The sequence below is a fragment of the Mirounga leonina genome, unplaced genomic scaffold (assembly GCF_011800145.1).
Source record: "Mirounga leonina isolate KUSES-001 unplaced genomic scaffold, KU_Mleo_1.0 Mir_174, whole genome shotgun sequence".
NCBI classification, from domain to species: domain Eukaryota; kingdom Metazoa; phylum Chordata; class Mammalia; order Carnivora; family Phocidae; genus Mirounga; species Mirounga leonina.
This window is the reverse complement of record NW_023270451.1, coordinates 50643562-50665917: the sequence shown is the minus strand read 5'-3', so window position 1 is coordinate 50665917 and position 22356 is coordinate 50643562. Positions and strand designations below refer to the sequence as shown.

The window sequence follows — 22356 nt, the reverse complement described above, 5'->3', positions numbered from 1 at the left end:
GTCCCCATCCAGCACCATCAACATCACTGGGGAATTGGTTAGAGATTCAAATTCTCAGACCCATTACAACTCTTCGGAATCAGAGACTATGGGGTGAGACCAGGACTTGGTGCCCTCTAGGAGATTTGAACGGCTGCTCAAGTTCTATCATCACCGTTCTCTACCAAGGTGCAGTTTTCTCATCTATAAAATAAGGCTATCAGTAGATAATGTCTGAAGGCCATCCCAGCTCTTCAGTGGCCTTGATGTATGGCCTGAAACGGGTTAGAAGATTCTCTGTCTTGGGCCTTGAACCTTTCCTTGGATGTGTGATTGAAATAACTCAGCTAAAAAGCTAGCATGTGGGTAACAGAAGAGAAACAGATCTCTGGGAGCTCTATACCCAAACACCTCCTAGAATGTTCACTATAAAATAAATTGTGCTTTCTTCAACTGCTTGGTACCATTTTCCCAAAATGAAAAACCCCGGTGCTTTGGAAGGGGAGGCAGACGCTACCCCCTTCTCTGGGGGCTGAGAGCTGTCTGTTGTGATTCACGGAGCGGCGCTTCTACAGGAACTAACAAATGGCGTCTCAGAAGGATGTACAGGGGTACACAGGCTTTGCAGTAAAACAAGGGGAAATTTCAAGCTATTTATCAAAGCTTTTGCAGCTTCCATTTCAAGACAGGTGGAAAGAAATAACATGGAACAAGAAAAGAAAATAAATCTGTATCCAGAGCATCTCATAAATAAGAAAGGAGTGGGGAAGCTGTTGGCCTTGCTGGATTCTCAGAGTATTTTTGTCACAGTATAGAAAGCTTTCAAATGTTTTGGCATGTAATTCATATACTTTTTTTCATTATCAAAATCTGTGGTTATAAAATCATTTCACTGGCTATTAAGATCAAAAGAGAAAAAGGAAACAAGCATTTCAAGGAGAGGGAGACTGGGAAAATGATACCTGAAGTTAAAAGAGAGGGAGAAGAAGAGCGAGAGAGCAAGAGAGCGGTGGTTCACTCACAAATACAAAATAATTTTTTTTTCATCTAAAATGCAGTGATGCTTTATAATTTAGGACAAGTCATAGGAAATCAAAGGGAATTTTCTAATTGGCTTTTGTTTAGTAAGAGCCTATTTGCTGGAGACAATAGGGCATGGTTTATTGAACATGAGAGAGACTTTGGTCTGTTATGTCTGGGAGGGGTGGCGAAATTTTAACTTTTATTTGAAAGGATGGATCACAGGCCCACTTTGCCGGAGCGAATGATGTTGGTTGCGCAGAACCACAGCCGACGAGGACCTGCGTTGGTCCTCTTTGTGAAATTCCCAGCAGTGTCCAGTTGACCAACGACTTGCCACTAAAATCCTGGTTAAAAGCCCATGCTCTGAGTTCAGATTCTGCCTGTACCGCACATTGGCTCTGCATCTGTGGGCAAGCTCCCCACATGCTCAGCCTGGCTCCTTGTCTTTCAGAGCAAGATAATAATAGAACCTACGTTGTGGGAGTTTTATGAGGACGAAGGGTGAGCCTATGCAAGGTATTTTACATCATGCCTGACGCGTAGTAGGCATTATTGTATTGGGACTACTTGCCAAATAGCTCTGTCTCTTTAAGAGACTCCTAAAAATAAACTACATGATTTCTTAACTGTACGACCTTCTGAGAGCACTATTTGATACCCTCCATGTGTGCCTAAGGAGGGGTATGATTGGTAGGAGGCTCCGCGTGGATCCTGGGAGCACAACGGACACAAGACAAATGACCCTTGAGCCGTGGGGGCTTGCTGCCTGGTCAGCTTCCCTGACATAGCTCTGCGGGGTTATTCGAACTGGATTCGGAGGAACTAATTTTTGTCATTTGACTTCCTTTTTGTGTGTCTATTTTGGGAATGGACTCAGACCAACGCTAGATATAGGTGTGAAGTAAATGTCATGTTTTTCTCGTTTACATTTGACACACTCTTCTTGGTTGGCTGGGCCATGTTCATAGCAGCTAATATTGATTAGCCTATATTTTTCTCAAGTACACTTTTCTCAGGCTATGTGAAGTCTGAACGCTAACAGTACCAAAATAAATGCATTCGACTTATAAGCCGGGGGGAGGGAACAAAGTAGGAACAAAAGCATGCCGAGACATATTGTCCAAACAAGACATTGCCTGCTCTGCCAAATCCAAGCTGTGAGGCCCTGGGCGAGCTTCTTGTCTCATCTGAGTGGCATTTTCCCATCTGTAAAAGTGGGGATAATAGTAATAATGCCCGGCGCCTAGTTATTATTAGAGAATACATGTAAAACACCAGCTAGTGCTGGCCCTCAGCAAGTATTCAGCAAATACCAACTTTTCACATGTTACTTTAAAATGTTAAAATCTAACATATCAAAGTCAAAATAATAAATTTATGTATAATGGAGGAATTCCACTCTTTTCTTCTAAAGAACTAAAGCTGTCATAAAACCTTTCATTATGAGTTACTTTTTAGACAGAATCTCTGGTCATTTCTTTCCAGCCTTTTGATCCCCTTGTTATTGAATACAAGCCTCTGACGCTCTTCCTCCAGTGGGTATCAGATGAAGGCTGAACCCCACTGCATTTGATCTGCCCAGTGATTTTCATTTTTGTTACAATTATATTTATTTTAGGAGATGTATCTTTCTTATCATAAGTGGTAGTATTTTGGTATTTTAAAATCTTTCCAACATCTTTTTTTTTAAGGTTTTATTTATTTGAGAGAGAGAGCACAAGCAGTGGGAGAAACAGGGTCCCTGCTAAGCAGGGAGCCCTACGTGGGGCTCAGTCCCAGGACCCCAGGGTCATGACCCGAGCCAAAGGCAGATGCTTAACTGACTGAGCCACCCAGGTGCCCCAAATCTTTCCAACATCTTTAATTAATCAGAATAAAATGCTAAAATAAAATACTGATATCACTGCACTGACCCAACTTGCTATAGAGATATGGACAGAGATGCTCTCGAAACTGTGAAACGGGCCAGTAGTCCTATAATTTTAGATGTCCTTTATTAGCTCATAGTTTTTTTTTTCAAAGCAGAATGGAAAAGACAGTTTAAATGTACTCTTCAATAATGTAGAAAAGTGTCGGTTGTTTGAACCTTGAACAAGTGAACAAGAAGGTCTTCCCGTACTTGAATTAGAAAAAATTGCAGTGAACCAAAATTTCCCTGGCAAATCAGAGATTCAAGCTGTTTATTAAGACATATTCAGGAACAAAACAAAAATAATGTAGTTGCATACAAATTAGCTGGGTTATGAGGTAAAAGCAGTTTTCTTTATTATCTCTTTAACATTTCTTTTTCATCTCCTCAACACCAAAAAAAAAAAAAATGACTTCCTTAAATCATTTACCATTTAGATCTGAATTTTGGAGACAGATCTTGGTGATCATTTTCAACGATTAATGGTGGAGAGTGTTTGCAGCTCTGAGCAGTAGTCTTGTGGTGTTTGCTGAGTGATCTTGAGCATTTGGAGAATTTGCTGGGCATATTTGTAGCTATTATTTTGTCTCTGTGGCTCTTGGCACTGTGTGTAGTGACCCCAAAGCCAGAAAGCTGCCTGACAGCAAGCTGGTGTCAGGACCGTGTAGACACCTGAATTTTATCAAGTGTCTATGCTCAGAGGCCTGCAGATGGTGTAAGCCTGGACAGGTCGTGACGTCCATGGGCGGGTGTGGCTGTACTCAGCCCTGACACCTGAGCATGAGGAAGTTAAGGTGCAGAAGGATGAATGCCAGAGATGTGGCCTCATCCCAGGTCTCCCTCCCCAAATGTTATTGGTTCCATCAACAGCACAGCCACCAGAAGGGCAGTTTTTATATTATTTTCTTTTCCCCACAGGGCCCTACGTCTAAGAATAATCTTATATTTTGCTCTTCAGCTGAGTTTCCTAACCCCGGATAGGAAAGCTGCACCTGTAGAAAGTAAAGCCCCCACCGCCACCCCAGGAGGTTCACGTGAAGATAGAAAATGTCATGCTCCTTGATTATTTGGAACTGGGGAAAGAATTAACTTGATCAAACATTTTGTTTTAATCACAGAATCATGTCAACCCCGCCATGGACTTCACCCAGACGCCTCCCGGGATGTTGGCCCTGGACAATATGCTGTACTTTGCCAAACACCACCAGGATGCCTACATCCGGGTAAGCATGCAGTCTTTCATCTGCTGTAGTGTTCCTACTAAATTTGAATTTCTAACTTACAGATATGGAGGGATTACCTTTAGATGAGTGGCTCTGGAGTTTTGGCTTTCCCCATTCAGTAAAAGAAATATTAAAATTAAATGAAATCAATAGGGACACTGAAACCGAGATTTTTAACTTAAATTTTCTCACGCGATGACATTAAAAAAAAACACACACACACACACAGTAGATACCGGAAAACGTCTTCTATATAGTTCTACAATGAATTATGACGAAAACTCTTAAATAGCCAGGAAGATAAATGATCTATCCCAAACCTGCACAATCCCAACTTTAGTGGAGACCCCTGAGGCTTATTCCACTTGTGGGAAGAGAGACCGAGGATTCTCTCTGGTTCTGCTTCTGTTCAGTCCGATGCTGGAGACCCGATAAGATAAACAAAAAGAAAGAGAAGAATGGGAGAGATGGGGAGGGAAGAGAAATGCCTTCTCTCATATTTCATAACAAACTAGTGAAACTCGCAACTACCGAGAGGGAGACTCCTTTGTGGGCAGGGCAGAAGGAAACCGGAAGGTGCCCCCTGCTGAGTGGGCCGTGCAGGTGTGGGAAGGACCAAGTGTGAACCAGCAGGAGCCTAGGGACAGTGACATAGGGCTGCCCCACGGGAGGCCCTGGATTTGTGCTGACCCCTATCCCCTGTCCTCAGGGAGAGGGACCCAGATTCAGTGGGGTTGAGGTATATCATCCAAGATTGAGATGGAGGAGGATATGAATTAATGGGACAAGGGAATAGGCAAGTGGTTAAAAAGATGACTAGATCTCAGCTTAGAAAATACTTGATGAATGGATTGCCTAATGCAGCAAGAGTAAGGCTCAGACTAGAAGAAGATGAGTCTGTTACTCTGACGTTCTCTGTTGGATCCCTCTTGGCAGCACTGGCTTTCTGGAGACCGGGGTTCAAGACCTGGCACCGTCATGGTCTAGTGATGTAAATGTGCGCAATTCCTTTTGTCTAGGCTAAAGTTTCTTCTCCGAACAAGGGAGCAGTACTCCCCCAGGAGGCATTTGGAAATGTATGGGTAGGCTTCATTGTCACCATGCCAGATGGGGAGGGAAGAGAAATGCCTTCTCTCATATTTCATAGCAAACTAGTGAACTCCCAACTACCGAGAGAGGGAGACTCTTTTGTGGGCAGGACAGAAGGAAACCGGAGGGTGCCCCCTGCTGAGTGGGCAATGCAGGTGTGGCCAAAACCTGTTAATTCATGGGACACTCTGCACAGTGAAAGATTGTTCTACCCAGCAGCGGCCCCCTTGAAAAAAGTCATGCCAGATTTCTGAGTTCCCTGTAGGCACTATATTTTAACTTTATGTGTTTTTCTATATATGTGGTTTGACAAGCTTTGATTTATACCAAAATATTATTTGTAATTTGATTATGTAAAGGATTTTATGCATTCCTGCGAATGGTCTGGGATCAGGTGCTTGGTCAGAAATGCAGTCTTTCATAAGAAAATTATTTTTTCATGAAAGTTTAATTTGGCTTATATGCGTGTATATTTATTGCACAGATTTTTTTTCTAGGAATATAATCCCCTCTTACAGTAAGTAAATTAATATTTTTGAGATTCCATATAGTATAGCCTTGGAGGGTTGAGTGTGAAAAGAAGAAGCCAGATAGATATTGAATTTAACATTGATTAACGTTTGTGGATGAAGGTTTCTAAAATTAGAGCTTATTGATGCTGAATGTATTGTTAATTTCATAAAAAGCGTATGTCTCATGAAAAGTAATTTAACGTTTGGAGCCCATTTTCCTCAATGGATTCTCTAAACTGTTATAAGTAAAATTAATACACGGCCACTTGAAAGAACTTGATATCTGATAGGGACTTAAAAGAAAAAACTATTTGTAAAGAAAAATGTGGCCCTTTTTGTCCACATGCCCTTTTCTATTGTATTATTTTTTTTTTCACATGCCCTTTTCTTTACTGATTAGACAATATCTATATGTGATTCTATCTATATCTCTACATCTATAACTGAGATGTCTTGTTATTTTCTCAAAAGTGTTTCTTTTCCTGATGTTTTCTGTGTCCCATCTGACTTTGGGACATTAACTCCCGGATGGAAAGCCAAAGCTGTTTACATGAACAATTGGGGTTAGGGGATCACATATAAAATCTGAGGCCTTCCGCAAGGAAGTTTTGGGGTGACTCCGGAAACCGTTATCCCAGTAATAGTGAAATGTGGTACAGACAGTAGAAACTGTCATCCCAGACAGCTAATTAAATTTTTTTTTTTAAGATTTTATTTATTTATTTGACAGAGACACAGCGAGAGAGGGAACACAAGCAGGGGGAGTGGGAGAGGGAGAAGCAGGCTTCCCGCTGAGCAGGGAGCCCGACGCGGGGCTCGATCCCAGGACCCTGGGATCATGACCTGAGCCAAAGGCAGACGCTTAACTACTGAGCCACCCAGGCGCCCCACAGCTAATTAAATTTTGATCTGAGTGTTCTCTTCTGAAACATAAAAATGGTTTTGGTTTTTTTTTAAATAAGTTTATATTTTGATGAAATTTGCTTTCTTTTTGACCAGGTAAATCTCTCCTGTCTGAATGCAGTTATTCATTTATTATTTATATCTTTCATTCAATAAACTCTTATGCTGTACCTGAATATGGCCTCACCCTTCACTTTGCCAGTCACATTTAGTTGAGATATTTAAAAGGAATTATAACACACACATACACACCCACACATAGGCACACACACACATATTTCCTCTTCGCCCCTGACACCCCCCTCCAGCTATCCTGTTCCCTCAAATACCATGTATTTGTATTTTTCTGAATTGTCTTCTTGCCCTGTGTTCTAATTCATCTGCCACTCACTTTTCGACACCCCGTACCAAGGCTTCCACTCATCACTTTCCAGAAGCTGTTCTCCTGCCAAATGGAGAGCAGCCCCCAGCTATCTTCATCTCATCTGGCTTTCCATTGACACTGGACACTATGTGCCATTGACCAGTTTTTTTCTTTTTGCCTGAAGCCAGTCCTGTCTGTCTTGGTTCTCTTCTTGTCCATTTCTCTTCGACTCTCTGGTGGTTTTCTGTCCCTCTGCCTGTCCATCTAATGCACACTATCCCAAGGACTCAACTGTAGACCTTTTTTCTTCTCAGTGACTCAGGCTGCACATGTTTACTGAGTGACTATCAAATGCCCAGGGAGCTAGTTGATGGGGATTCCCCAAAGAACAAGTCACTCATGAGTCCTGTCATGAAGGAATTTACTGTCTAGAGATGGAAAGGAGGGGTGAAGAGATAAATGCCAGGCACTTTCCAAGTCACTTGGAATGTATTTTGATTCGGTGGTGGTAGGGCGGGGAGGATACTGGGGACACCGAGGAGAATCACCAACACATATGTGGGAGTCAGGTCTGGAATGTTTCCTGGAGAAAATGGCATCTACACTAAGACCTATTGGATAATGCTGGATAATCAGATGAAGGGAAGGGGACACGGGAGAGTAATCCAGGTGGAGGGAGACATGCAAACAAGTAAAGGTGTGGCCTTTTTTAGGGAACCAAAATAGTACAGTGTGGCTAAATGGAAGTGCTAAATATGATCTTGGCTTGAGGCAGATGTGGGCTGGTTCATTAGGGACCCCAGAGGCCTTACGAAGGTGTTTGTTTGGACTTTAACCTCAAGGCACTGAAGAATTTCTGAAGTGTTTTAAGTAAAGATGATGTGAGTAAATTTTAGAAAAAACCCTTTCCTGCCAGAAAACAAATGTGAAAAATCAAGACTAGAGGCAAAAATGAACTTGGGGAACTTAAGGAGAAACTGAACTAAGGTAGAGGCAGGAGTACTGGGGAGAAGCAGTTTGAGTGAATTATCTTGGAACTGAAATAAACTGGGCTCTCTCTCTGAGGAAGAGGGAGATGACTGGCTTGAGTGAATGGAAGGACAGTGGTGTCATTAATGAGGGTCTGTGAGGCGCTAGTCATTTGGAGACATCCACACCCTTATATGCATGTGGGATATCTGTCCAGTGGGCGTGTCTAGTAGGCAGTAAGCTGTGGACAGCAGAGCTCAAGCCCAGGTAGACGCCACATTCTGTAAATTCTACATTCTTAAATTTGATCATTACCTTTAATATGTTCATCTAGATTGTTGCCGTATTATCTTAATGGCCTCGCTGTTGAAGTCTGGTATCTTCATGCTCACCTTCCATGCCAGCTTCTAGGATGATCTTTCTAAACAGAGTTCAGAACACTTTGGGAACTAACCCTGGCCCACTAGCCTCCCTCTTGTGGTACCCGGCACATCGTATATTTTAACAATTTTTTGTTAATTGATTAGAGGCTCTCTTTAGTTTTTATTTAAATGGCCTCATGCCAAGGATTAATTTGTTTTTATCATCTGAGAATCATGGGCTTCGTTCCTTTTAACAAAACTACATAAAGACATATTTTTGCAACATGAGTTTATTGACCGGCAGCCTGGTTTCTTGTGTGTTATTTTTTTTTTCTTAAAGATTTTATTTATTTGTCAGAGAGAGAGAGAGAGAGAGAGAGACAGAGCACAAGCAGTGGGAGAGGCAGAGGCAGAGGCAGAGGGAGAAGCAGACTCCCTGCTGAGCAAGGAGCCTGATGTGGGACTCGATCCCAGGACCCCGGGACCATGACCTGAGCTGAAGGCAGCCGCTTAACTGACTGAGCCACCCAGGCGTCCCTCTTGTGTGTTATTTAAATGTACTCTGTAACTGTGTAATAATGAAAGCACTGGATGTAATTGAATTACCCCACACTTGGACAGGCCCAGAACACGAGGAAGAATTGCAAATCTGAGCATCCCACTATGCCTGGAGTAAAACCTGGAGGCATAGCATGATTTCAGACTTCTGGGTCTTATTTACTGTGCGCATAATTGCTTTCACTTTTTCTGGAGCTGCTTCTCTCCCCAGCTCTCCCCACCAAAGCTCTGTCTGTGAGAGGTGGAAGGTGGCACTTGGCTCTCTCCCATGATCCTGCTGTCATTATTTCACAGATAGGATAATGGTGCAGCGCTGAGTGTGTTGCATGTTTTGTTTTTGTTTGCTTTTTTTGTTTTGTTTTTCCCTCCCCTCCCTGGAGTGGCAATTCTCAATACCTTGGAAGAAAGAAGATTAGGGACTCCACTGGAAATAAAACCTTTGGACTAATAACATGTATTCTTGTTGTATTTAATTATTCATTGGGAGCTGCTGAAAAACCCAAAATGATTTGGTTTTACATTTGGTTCAAGACTCACGCTGGCTATTGTGGGAGTCAAGATTGAGCCACACAGCAGGAAGTAATGACGAGGAAATTTATGGACTCCAAAACACGCGGTGGCCAGATCTGAGGAAGAAGTAGGATCATAAAAAATACTTAAGACATACGACAACTAAAAGAAAGAATGGTTTCAGGATGCAGTTCAGTCTTGACGGTCCCATTTGTCATCCCCTGTTTGAGCCGAGAAAATGTGTACCTAGAGGGGTTTGGGTAGCATATGAGACATGTTGCATAGATTAGCTCAGTCTTGAAAAAAATCCTCGGGAAAAGCATTGTCATCACCGTTTTGTAGACTCAGGAACTGGGATCTAGAGAGCTGCAGAGAGTTCCACTAGGTCAAAGAGCTGGTAGACAAGCCGAACTTAAACTTAGGTCTTTGGCCTTCAAATATCAGGCTCTTTCCAACCTGTAGCTTCCTGTCTCAGGGCTTGAAGTGTGGTGGTCACAACAGTGCTGTTCTTGAAATGGAGGAAAAGAGGACAGAGTCACATGATTAGAAGACAGAGAAAGTTGATGATGCCATCCAGGAAGTGTTTGTATTTACTTACGGTCTTCCTAAATCTAGCATAATCAGGAAGTCATTCCTAAAAGTAAGAGAGGTGGTCCCTTCTCTTTCCATTTAACTACAGACTTTGTATGCAACATCACAGTGTCTTTATTAAATTGTAAATCCTTTGAAAACCCAGGCTGTCTTTTTCTTATATGTTACCATTACCGAAGATGTGATTGAGACTCGAATGATGTTACTTAAAGGAGTAAATGAGCCTGGCAAAGGTATCACTGCAGAGCTTTCCAGATTTCCGATGTGGTTGTAAGTTTCAGACTAGTGACACGAGAAGTGACATTTAGAAGATCAGGGGAGCTTCAGAACCTATTGTCAGTCATCTGTCTCCCTCTTGGCATTACAGACAGACAGAAGCATGCTGTGCATTAATCTCAGACCCTAAAGACGTCAGATAAGCTATTTAAATGTGCAACAATAAAAGCCAAATGCATGCAAATGAGATATTCCTGTTATTGCTTACATCTTTTTCAGAGGAAAAAAATTCACACAGAAAAGGAAAACAGCCCATCTTCTTAGATGCTAAAAAGCATCTAACTAAAGGAAGAGAAATTCCTTTTAATAGTCGCATTTATTCATTCACTGACTCATTCAGGAAATATTATCAAACACCTACCATCTGCCAGGCTGGTGCCATGCACAGTGGATGTGGTGGTCAACAAGAAAGGCAGGGTCTAGTTCTTAAATAGCAGAAATTAGAACAGCAGACAAAAGAAGAGAGTAGAGCTTGTTTGTTTTATTGTGTTTTCTTTTCTTTTTTTCCCCTCTGCCTTGAGGTTTTTCTTGTTTCCTTCTGAATTTTTAGATGTGACCTATCCTGGGCACATCTACCAAGTCACAGAACCTTTACTTGATAGTTCTTTGCCGTTTCCCACAATATTTTGAGCAGGTAAACATTTCAGCATTTTATAAATTATCATACTATTTAACTCTAAACGAATCACTTAGGACTTGCTTTCTTAACCAGTGACCTAATTTTAAGCAATGGCACTACTTCTTAGAGAAATATTCTGGTGTTTGGTCAGTGGGGACTAGAACAAATCTGATGCCTCTTGTATGTTTTCTTTGGTGTGGTATTTGTCATAAATAAAATGTTTTCTTAATGAGGTTGTTAGGCAACTAACACAGAATTTATAAAATCTTGAGGCTTCTAGTAACAAAATTAAAAGTAAACACTGGAAACTACTTGTTTTGCATGCACCCTGCAATTCTTGCCTCCTAGCTTATGATGAACATTTCATCTAATTGGAATATCTTTGCACCCTGGGTCACTATGCTAGACGATAATGGATTTCCCGAGTGGGGAAAAATAGAAATCCCTTTAAAAATAAGATTAATTATAATGGTTTCATGCAGTTGTGAGCCAGGGCACATGTATGTTTCTAATGTTATACCAAATCAGAACAGAAATATTTATAATATGTCAAGTAAATTTGATTATGGGAAAAGATGGATATTTGTACTTAAGAATTGTTTTCTCAAGCTTCTTTCACTATAGTCATTTTTTTTTAACAGATGAAAAATTTAAAGCGTGTTTACACTATTTCAGAACCTTTAAATGGATTCTTCTTCCTCATGATGCATACACAGTAAACAATACTTCTAAAAACTAGTTGGGAGAAATATTGGCTTAGATCTTAACTCACCACTGAGATGTGGAGGCCTAGGTCTGGAAGCAGAACTGAAAAGGAAATGCTCTGAGATGACCTAGGATGGAAAAGCTACCATCTTTTAAACCTTTGCCTATTTTGAGTACTTAACATACATTATTTGTAATCTTCCGTGCAGTGCTCCCAGAGATGGGAAGATAAGGTGACCTTTGTACCCTCTTCTTCCAGTACACAGATCTCTCTGTTTGCTGAGGCCCACCTCAGGTTCAGAGCCGTTTTGGGGATACTCCTTTTGACTTCTCTCTCCTGTGTCAGAGGACGTAAACATACTTGTAATAGCAAACACAGAGCTTGCCATGAGATAACAACTATGCTTAGCACATTTATTAATCTTTCACAACACCCTTATGAGGTCAGCACTGTTGTTCTTTCTTTTTTTTTTTTTTAAGATTTTATTTACTTATTTGACAGAGACACAATGAGAGAGGGAACATATGCAGGGGAAGTGGGAGAGGGAGAAGCAGGCTTCCCGCTGAGCAGGGAGCCCAGTGTGGGACTTGATCCCAGGACCCCATGACCTGAGCCGAAGGCAGACCCTTAACAACTGAACCACCCCAGGCGCCCAGCACTGTTGTTATTTCTATTTTACAGATGAGGAAACTGTCACACAGAGAAGTTAGGTGGCTTGCCCAAGGTCACACAGCTGAGGAAGTGCCAGACCTGAATTTAAAGCCAAGCAGTCTGCTTCCAGTGGCTTTTAGGGGTTTGTAGATTCATATGGCGGGGGGTGGGGGTGGGGTGGGGGTGGTTGCAGCTGCAGTTGAAATGAGTCTGTGGTTGTGTTTGTTCAAGTGGCGCAGTATTTTTAAAGGGAAGAGAATTTGAATTGCCTGTAGGCAGGGCATGCATTCCCTCTTCAAAAAACCGTGAGCACCAGAACTCTATTATATTCTGTCTGGCTGCTTCATGCATTCTTGTTATCTGCCTTGTACCTGAGGTCCTCAAGTTAGTGATCACTGATACCGGTGGTCTGCAGTGACATTTGTGAAGTTCTGAATACAGTCTCAACACACAGTAGGTGCTCAAACCATTTTTATTTGCTGTTTCCCTTTCCCAGTCCATAAAGTTGTGCTTGGTTAATATCTCATCTCTCTCTTGCTAAGAATAAAGGACTTAAATTTCAATCTCCCAAGGGCAGGCAAAAGGAATAGGCATGGTTCTCAAATTCTCCAGTTGTAAATTTTAAGGAAGAAAAGTCATCAGATCTTTTTATAAATACACTGGACCAGTGTTCTTGGGGCTCCAGGCATGGTCAGCCTCCACACTCTATGTCAGACCATGCAACAGGTCCCTTGCTGCCCACTAGCTGGCATTTAAAGGGAACAAGAACCAAGGATCCTACATGCACGAAGGCAGGGTGCTGATGGAGGCAATGCTGAGTCTTTAAAATAAATTAAGGAACTTTTAACATTTCAAGGGGGAAATTGGCAGTTTCCCAAGCAGCATAATTACAGGACAGCGTGTAATGTGTAATTAAACTTAACTATGAAGCAAATGACTGGAATAAAGCTTGGTGGCACATCATTTTTTGTTCCCACAGTGCTGACAGATCCTCCCCTCCCCTTGTCCCTGAAATGGCTTTAGCAGCAATTGCTCCTAATTTTTTTTAAATGAAATTATATGTTGCCAGTTAAACACACAGTTTCATGTAAAGGAACCTTTTTTATTTGAATGACGTTTTCCTTCTAGGTGATCTGGAGCACAGAATCAGTTTGGAATAACAAGGACCCCAAGGCATAGCCTTTCTGGGACTTTAAAATGACTCTTTGTCTAATAATTCGTTTACATACTTGATTCTTTGCTTTTATGTTTATTCTTTCTTTGACCAAGGTCCACAGCCTGGAGGCTTATTTTCATGTAGCTTTTTCATGTTATAAAAATAGCGGCATTAATTTCATTGATTGTGAATAACCAAGCTGTTACTGCCAGTCAGGACCCCTTGAGAGTGTGAATATATGTGATAGACTTACTAATTGCACTGGAAGGTAGAATTTCTGACTTCCAAAGTCAATGATTTGAATGGGATGCTTCAGGCCTTGGGATGAGATCATTGTTCAATATGGGCTTGGTTTTGTCTCAGAAGGCCCATCATCTGAGCAAATGCAGGTTCCACATACCTTACCTGCTGGATATAACAGTGTACACATTCTGTGCTCAGACCACCTGAGTTCTTGTGGTACTGGATTCAGTTTCTGAAATCTGAAGCAGGACTAAAACATGATGATTATCTGTTTCATTCTCCTTTGCTACCAGCTCAAGCTGGGTATTAGGTTCAGAATTTTTTATTTAGCTATATTTATTAGTTTTTCCGTTTTTGGTTTTTTTTTTTTAATGCAGTAGGACTTTAAAACACAGTGATGGATTGCTTGAGAAAAAAAAAATGAAACCAAGCTACATAATGAACTCTATGTAGTTGACACACTGTAAACCTAAGCTCAGTGTGAATTATTACAAGGGCAGAAACTACAGATACCCTTGCTAGAGGATCAGTGAAGCCCTGAGCCGACAGTCACTGTCCCGAGTTCTCTTAGACTCAGTGATCTCTTCCCGTTCGTTCTCCAAACTGGGTTCCCTCTGTCTACATTGTCCATTTTTATGTCTCACTATGCTGAACAAATAAATATTTATTGAGTACTTGCTCTGTGACCAGCTGCCTCCTTTCTGCTATTATTGATCAAGCTTCCATCTTCGATTATACATTTTCTACCTTCACGGTACAGAGCTCAGCTCAGTAGCTGCTGTGCTGGGAATTTGCTGTTATTTCTCCCCTTTTTGCTCTCATTGCTGCACCATATTGCAGTGCAGAAATTCCAGAAGTTGCAGATCACTTCTGCCTGTTTTTTAAGAGGGAAAGTTTTCTGGGAATCCTTTCTCTTGTGTGTGCCTAGAGTTGGAAGGTGTTATAGGCCTCATTGGCTTTTTAGTTATTTTTAAATAATAGACTTTCTTTTTTAGAGCAGTTTTAAGTATACAGAAAGTTAGAGCAGAAGGTACAGAGGGTTCCCATACATCCCCCTGCCCCTCTCTGCCACACACAGTTTCCCCTATAATTAACATCTAGCATTAGTGGGGTCCATTTAGTCATGTTTGATAAGCTAATATCCTGCAACCTGTTATAATTGCTTATTGGTTCCAGGAGTTGTTTGTTGAGTCTTTGGAATTTTCTAGATGGATAATCATGTCATCTGTGTACAGTTTTATTTCTGCCTTCCCAGTCTGTACACTTTGTATGCCTTTATCTTTTTGCATTACCTAGGACTTTCAGTAAGATATTGAGGAGGAGTGATAAGAGGGAACACCTTGTCTTGATCCTGATCTTAGGGGGAAAGGCTCAAGTTTCCCAGCAATAGGTATGATGTTAGTTAGCTGTAAATTTTTTATAGATGTTCTTTATTAAGTTGATGAAGTTCCCTATCAGTATTTGTTTGCTAGGACTGCCATTACAAAGGACCATGGACTAGGTGGCTCAAACAATGGAAATATATCCCTTCACATTTCTGGAGGCCAGAAGTCTGAGATCAAGGTGTCTATCTTGTAAATGTTTCTTCTAAGATCTCTCTCCTTGGTTTGTGGATGTTTGTCTTCTCCCTGTGTCTTCACATGGTCTTCTTTCTTTCTGTGTCTGTGCCCTATGTAAGGACACCAGTCATATTGGATTAAGACCCAATGTAATGACCTCATTTGACTTAATTACCTCTTTAAATAACTTGTCTCCAAATATAGTCACATTCTGAGGCACTAGGAGTTAAGACTTCAATAAATGAATTTAGCCCAATTCATTAGCACAATTCAGCCAATAGCACCCTCTATTCCTAGTTTGCTGAGAGTTTTTATCATTAATGGATGTTGGATTTTGTTAAATGCTTTTTCTATGTGCATTAATATTATTGTATGATTTTTCTACCTTTGCTGTGATTAATTACATTAATTGATTTTTGAATGTTGAACCAACCCTGCATATCTGGAATAAATCCCATTTGATTATAGTGTATAATTCTTGGGTTTTATTTGATAATATTCTTGAGCATTTTGCATCTGTGTTCATGAGAGCTGTTTGTGTGCAGTTTTCCTTTCTTTTGATGTCTTTGATTTTGGTTTACAGTAATGCTGCCCTCATAGAACAGATTAGGAAGTGTTCCTCTGCCTCTATTTTCTGGAACAGATCGTAGAGAATTGATATCATTTCTTCCTTAAATGTTTGTTAGAATTCACCAATAAAACCATCTGGGCGTGGTGCATTCTGTTTTAAAATGGTTACTAATTATTGAGTCAATTCCTTTAATTGATATAAGCCTATTCAGATTATCTATATCACCTGTCTTTTGAAGAATTGGGCTCTTTCATCTAAGTTATCAGATTTGTGGGCATAGAGTTGTTGCGATATTACTTTATTACTTTTTACTATCATTGGCTCTGTAGTGATGGCTCCTCTTTCATTTTCAATGTTGGTAATTGATCTTTTTGCATTTTTTCTTGGTTGACCTGGCTAGGGTTTTATCATTTTAATTGATCTTTTCAAAGAACCACCTTTTGGCTTCATTGATTTTTCTTTGTTGATTTACAGTTTTCAGTTTCATTGATTTCTGCTCTAATTATTATTACTACTTTCCTTCCACTTACTTTAGATTTGATTTGTTCTTTTCAAGTTTCCTAAAGTGGAAGCTTAGATTACTGATTTTACGTCTTTCTTCAAAAATATATGAGTCAAATGCTATAATTTTCCCTGTAAGCTTTGCTTTTGCTGCACCCCACAAATTTCTAAAAGCTGTATTTTCATTTTCATTTATTTAAAAATATTTCCAAAAATTTTTTAGGCTTTTTCTTTAAGCCTTGTGTTATTTAGATATGTGCTGTTTAATCTCCAAATATTTTGGGATTTCCCAGATATTTTTTGGTTATTGATTTCTAGTTTAATTCCGTTGTTGTCTGAGAGCATACTTTGTATGATTTCTATTCTTTTTTCTGTTAAGATGTGCGTATGGCCTGGAGTATGGTCTATCTTATAAATGTTCCATGTGAGTCTGAGAAGAATATGTATTTGACTGTTGTTGTATGACATATCCTATGCATATCAATTAGATCCATTTGATTAATGGTACTGTTCATTTCAACTATATACTTAATGATTATCTTCCTGCTAGATCTATCAATTACCAAAATACAGATATTCAAGTCTCTAAGCATAATAGCAGATTTGTCTATATTTCCTCACAGTTTCATCAGTTTTTGCCCAACATAATTCAGTTTTCCATGGTTAGGTGCATGTATTTAAGGATTATTATGTCTTTTTACACAACTGACCTCTTTGTCATTATCTAATGTATCTCTTTTCTCCCTGACAATTTCCTTGCTCTGAAGTTTGCTCAGAAAGTCTGAAATCAATATAGCTAGTCGTTTTCTTTTGATTCATGTTACCAAGTGTGGGGGCCACCACATATGGGCTGTCCCAATTGGCTGGGGCCAGCAGCGCAATTGGTGAAAAAATTCACCCAAGGCAGAACAAAAGAGAAGTTTATTGAACACACTGCAAAGGAGCAGCAGACAGGACAGCAAAGGAAAGACTGTCTGTGGTAAGGTGGTGAGGAGGGGCCACAGTTATAGGGCAGAGTGAGGAGGTATGGGGAAGTATGAAATTTTCCCTTTTTTGGTAATCTTAGGAACTGTGCCTGGTTGTAATTGACATTTAGGGACTGTGACTATTTCGAGGTGGGTCACTTAATAAGCCTCTTTGCATTCAGCTCAGTGGTCACTGTGGGCCCTTTTACCTTACTCAGGTTTTCATTGCTCAAGCTTGTTGCCTAAAAGTGGCCTCTACACCAAGATGTATCTTTCTCCATCTCTCTGCTTTTAAAGTCTACATATCTTTATATTTAGAGTGGAGATTTTGTGGACAACATATAGTTGGATCTTGATTTTTATCTACCCTGACAGTCTCTGTTTTTTAATTGATATATTTAGACCATTCACATTTAAAGCAATTGTTGATGTAATTGGATTAATATCTACTATATTTGTTTTTGTTTTCTATTTGTTGTCCTTTTTCTGTGTGTGTGTGTGTATTTCTTTTGTTTTTCACTCATATTTCTACCCTCTGATTTTAATTGAGCGTTTTCTGATTCCATTTCTCTCTTTCCTTGATATATCAATCGTACTTCTATTAACAATTTTTAGTTGCTGCCCTAGAGTTTGCAGTATACATTTACAACTAATCTAAGTTCACCTGGAAATAATATTCTTCACAGGTAGTGAAGGTGCTTTATATGAGAGTATTCCCAATTCCTCCCTCCTGCCTCTTATTCAACTTACTTATCTTAGAAGCTATAATCACTTAATATATTATTGGTATTATTATTTTGAACAAACTGTTACCTGTTAGATCAATTAAAAATTTAAGAAATTTTATTTTGCCTTCATTTATTTTTTCTCTGTGCCCTTTCTTTCGTTATGAAGTCCAAGTTTCTGACCTATATCATTTTCCTTCTCTCTGAAAAATTTCTTTTAATATTTCTTGTAAGACAAGTCTACTGGTGACAAATTGTCTATGTTTTTGTTTGTCTGACAAAGTCTTTATTTCTTCTTTATCTTTCAAGGATAACTTTTTTTGTACACAGAATTGTATGCTTTTTTTTTTTTCATTCAACACTTTAAATATTTCACTCACTCTCTTCCTGATTGTATGATTTCTGAAGAAAAGTCTGATGTAATTCTTATCCTTGTTCCTCTTTTGGTAAGGTGTTTTCTCTCTACCTCTCACTTCTTTCAAGGTTTTGTTTTTTTTTTTTTTTTTGTCTTTGATTTCCTGCAGTTTGAATATAATATGCCTAAGTGTAGATTTTTTGGTATCTATACTGCTTGTTGTTCTCTGAGTTTCCTGGATCTGTGCTTTGGTGTCTTTCATTAATTTTGGAAAATGCTTAGCCATGTTTACATCAAATATTTCTTCTGTTACTTTCTCCTTCTCCTTCTGGTATTCTCATCACATTTGTGGTACAACTTTTGTAATTGTCTACAATTCTTAGATATTCTATTCTAGTTTTTTCAGTTTTTTTTTTTTTTTTTTAAGCTGCCAAACCATGCCAATTCTGTAGAGTTAGGAGGTGTTGCTAGAAAGGTAGGCAGGGGACCAATCATGAAAGACGTTTCATGCTTTGCTAAGTAGTTTACATAATTCAACAGAGCATTTCTGCATTTTTCTGCTTTACATGTTGCCCTTCTATGTGGATATTTCCTTTCAATACAGGGTCTACTTCTAAAACAGCTATAAATAATGGCAATGACAGGAATTTTGAGATGGAGAGTGATGTGGTCTGATTTGCCTTTAAGAAAGATCAGGCTGATAGTGTCGAGAATGAATTGGTGGTATCTAGTAATTAGAGGCAGGGTCATTGCAATGGTACAGATGAGAGATGAAGAGGTTTGGTGTAGAACATTGTAGCAAGAATGGGTTTGAGATACAAAATTCATTTTTCTTTTCAGCTTAGGAAGTTTTTATTGGCTTAAGTTTAACTCACTGATTCTTTCCTCATCCCTGACCAGTATACTAATGAGCCCATCAAAGACATTCTTTATTTCTGTTACAGTGTTTTTCATTTCTAGCATTTTCTTTTGATTATTTCTTAGTGTTTCCATGTCTCTGCTTACCTTGCCCATCTGTTCTTGCCTGTTGTCCACTTTTTCTGTTAGGGCCATTAGCATATTAATCATAGTTATTTTTAATTCCTGATCTGAGAAGCCCCAAGTCTCTGCCATATCTGAGTCTGACTCGAATATTTTCTTTGTCTCTTCAGGTTGTGTTTTTTGCCTTTTAGTATTTCTTGTAATTTTTTGTTGAAAGTTGCACATAGTGTATTGGGTAACATGAACCGATGTAAATAAGCCTTTAGTGTGAGATTTTATGTTTATCTAGTTAGGAATTTTACTGTGCTCAAGGTTTGCTGTAGCTGTGGTGTCAGAGGCTGAAATTTCCTCTCGTATCCTTGTTTTTGTCTCTCCTGTTGTCTTTGTGTTTCCCTAGAGACTCCTTCAAAAATAGGGTCCAAGGCTTGTAGTTTTTTTACCTGTGATCTCCTGTTATTATACAGGAGCCCTATTGATGTGATGGTAAAGTGTAGGGAGAAGGGAAGTGTCCTATAGTTCTGTGATTAGGTCTCTTTTTCTTTTCTTAATGAGCCTGTAACCTTGTGCTGTGACCTGCAAATGTCCTTCTCAGTTCCCTTCTCCTCTTTCAGAGGAAACAAGAGGGCTAAACATGGCTATAATCTGGTATTTCCCTTCCCCCAGAATGGTTAAGTTCTGGTGAAATCTAGGTAGTTTAGGTTCTGGTAAAACAGTTTCCCTTGAGGGTAGGCCACTGTTAAAGAGAATGGAATGCTCTGGGCTTAGTCCAAAATGCTTACTTTTTCCCTCCCCCTGATTGAAGCGAGAGGATCTCTGATCTTCGCCTTGAGAACATGGCAGAGCTCCTGGAGGTATAACTCATGAAAGTGTGGGGACCCACATAAGGCTGGGCCCCCAATTTTTCCCTCTTAAGGCACATCCTGTCTCTAGCAATGTCAGTTACCCTTTGAGTGTTCCCAACAGGCTCCAGCACTGGCTTCTGCTCCCAGGAGCTGCGATCCTCCATATTTGCGTATTTCTCCAGTTTTGAGGGTAACAGTTTGCCCTGTGGCCTCAATTCTCTGATGGAACTAAGAAGAGGTATTGATTTTCAGTTTGTTCGGGCTTTTTCTTGTTGTGAATGTGGGAGTGATAACTTCCAAGCTTTTTACATGTCAGACGGGGAAACAGAAATCCCCTCCTTGTTTTTCTTAGTAGGAAAAAACAAAATAAAACATTTGAATTAAAAAATAGCTGGCAATTTTGTTCCATTGCTGGAAATTCCTGTACTCAGTTGTTTTTTGCTACAAGTATCCTTCTAGGATCTACTTTCTTCAGGGGTTAAGCTTGGCTAAATCTACTTAGAATATTAATGTTTAAATGTTTCATGGCACTGAGTATAGGTTGCCACCATAGACCCTTCCAGGGACTTTAAAATCCCTGGCTCAGAGGATTACTCTTCATTTCATTAACACTCAGTTGCCATTAACCTCCATCAACAAATTCTGTTGACTCTGCCTACAAATTACACACACAATCCCACCTCTTTTCCCATCTCTGCTGCCTTTATAATAATCTAATCCATTGGGGCACCTGGGTTGTGCAGTTAGTTAAGCATCTGATTTTTGGTTTCAGCTTAGGCTGTGATCTCAGGGTGGTGAGGTTGAGCCCTATGTTGGGCTCTGCATTCAGCAGGAAGTCTGCTTCTCTTTTTCTCTCTCTCTCCCTCTTCTCCTCCCCACTCCATGTGCGTGCTCTCTCTCTCTATCTCGCTCTCTCAAATAAATAAATAAATCTTTTAAAAAATAATGTAATCCATTAAATAGCTCTCTTATAATATTGTAGTAGTCTCTTAATTGGTTCTTGCTGCTTCCACCCTTGTTCCTCTTGTCTATTCTCAACACAGTAGTCAGAATATTAGGAAACCAGAGTGATCTTTCTAAATTTTTTTCTCATCTTGTCACTTCTCTGCTCAAAATCCTCCAGTGGCTCCTATCTCACTCCATGTAAAATCCAGAGTCATTGCCATGGCTCCTAAGGCTCTATGATAGTCTGCCTCTCTGTCTTTATGTCCATCTGTTCCTTGCTCACTCCATCTGCAGGGACCTCCTTTGTATTAGTCTCCTAGAGCTGCCATAGCAAAATACCACAGACTGACCGGCTTAAACAATAGAAATTTATTTTCTCAGAGTTCTGGAGGCTGGACGTGTGAGATCAAGATGCCACCAGGGTTGGTTTCTTCTTTGGCCTCTCTCGGCTTACAGACAGCTGCCTTCTTGCTGTGTCTTCACATAGCCATCCTGCTATGCACTTACATCCCTGGTGTCTCTTCTTCTTCTTACAAGGGAACCAGTCGTATTGAGTTAGAGCCCCTCCCTAATGGCCTCATTTTAATTTAGTTGCCTTTTTTAAAGGCTTTTATCTCCCAATACAGTCATGCTCTAAGAGAATTAGACCCTCAAATGAATTTTGAGGGGACACAGTTCAGTCCATAGCATCCTGCTGACATTGAACGTACCAGGTGTACTCCAGCCTCTGGGTACTGTACTTGCTCCTTCCTCCCAGGGAACCTGCTTCCCACTGAGTCCTATCGCTTCCTCCCTCATTTCCTTTAGGCTCAGAGTGCCCTTTAGGCACCACCAGATATTAAGTAGTGACTTCATCCTTCTGCTCCCCATCTGCCCCCCACCTTTGTTTTTCTCCAAATGTAATGCTTGCTTATTATACTCCAAATTTATTTCTGTATTTATTTCCTATTTACCTGTGCCGCTATACAAGCTGGTATATAAGGGCAGACACTATGTGTTGTGTCTCTGCTACGCCCCAGTGTCTAGAGCGGGGGTAGGCGCACAGAAGGCACTCGCACATGTCTGTTAAATGAGTGCCTCACTCAGTTATGTTCTGCCTTCTGGCTGGGATTGCCAGGCACTCCCATGTAGGAAGCCGTGGAAATAGGTTTCCATCTGGAACATGCTATAGCCTTCCTGGCTGTAGACTTTGTCCTTTGTCCATTTTGGAATGGAAGCCCAAATTAGCAGCATGGCCTTGCCCCAGACATGCTGATGCTTATACTTGGG

At 40.2% G+C, this 22356-nt stretch overlaps 1 protein-coding gene across 11 annotated transcripts in view; it reads left to right on the top strand.

Moving 5' to 3' along the window:
• Positions 1-22356, top strand: part of ELMO1 (engulfment and cell motility 1) — a 540114-nt gene that overhangs the window by 269142 nt on the left and 248616 nt on the right. For all 11 annotated transcript variants that reach the window (XM_035020922.1, XM_035020919.1, XM_035020915.1 and 8 more), the window contains one exon: positions 4030-4134. In XM_035020922.1, coding sequence (XP_034876813.1) covers positions 4030-4134 — 105 coding nt within the window. The remainder of the gene's footprint in view (positions 1-4029; positions 4135-22356) is intronic.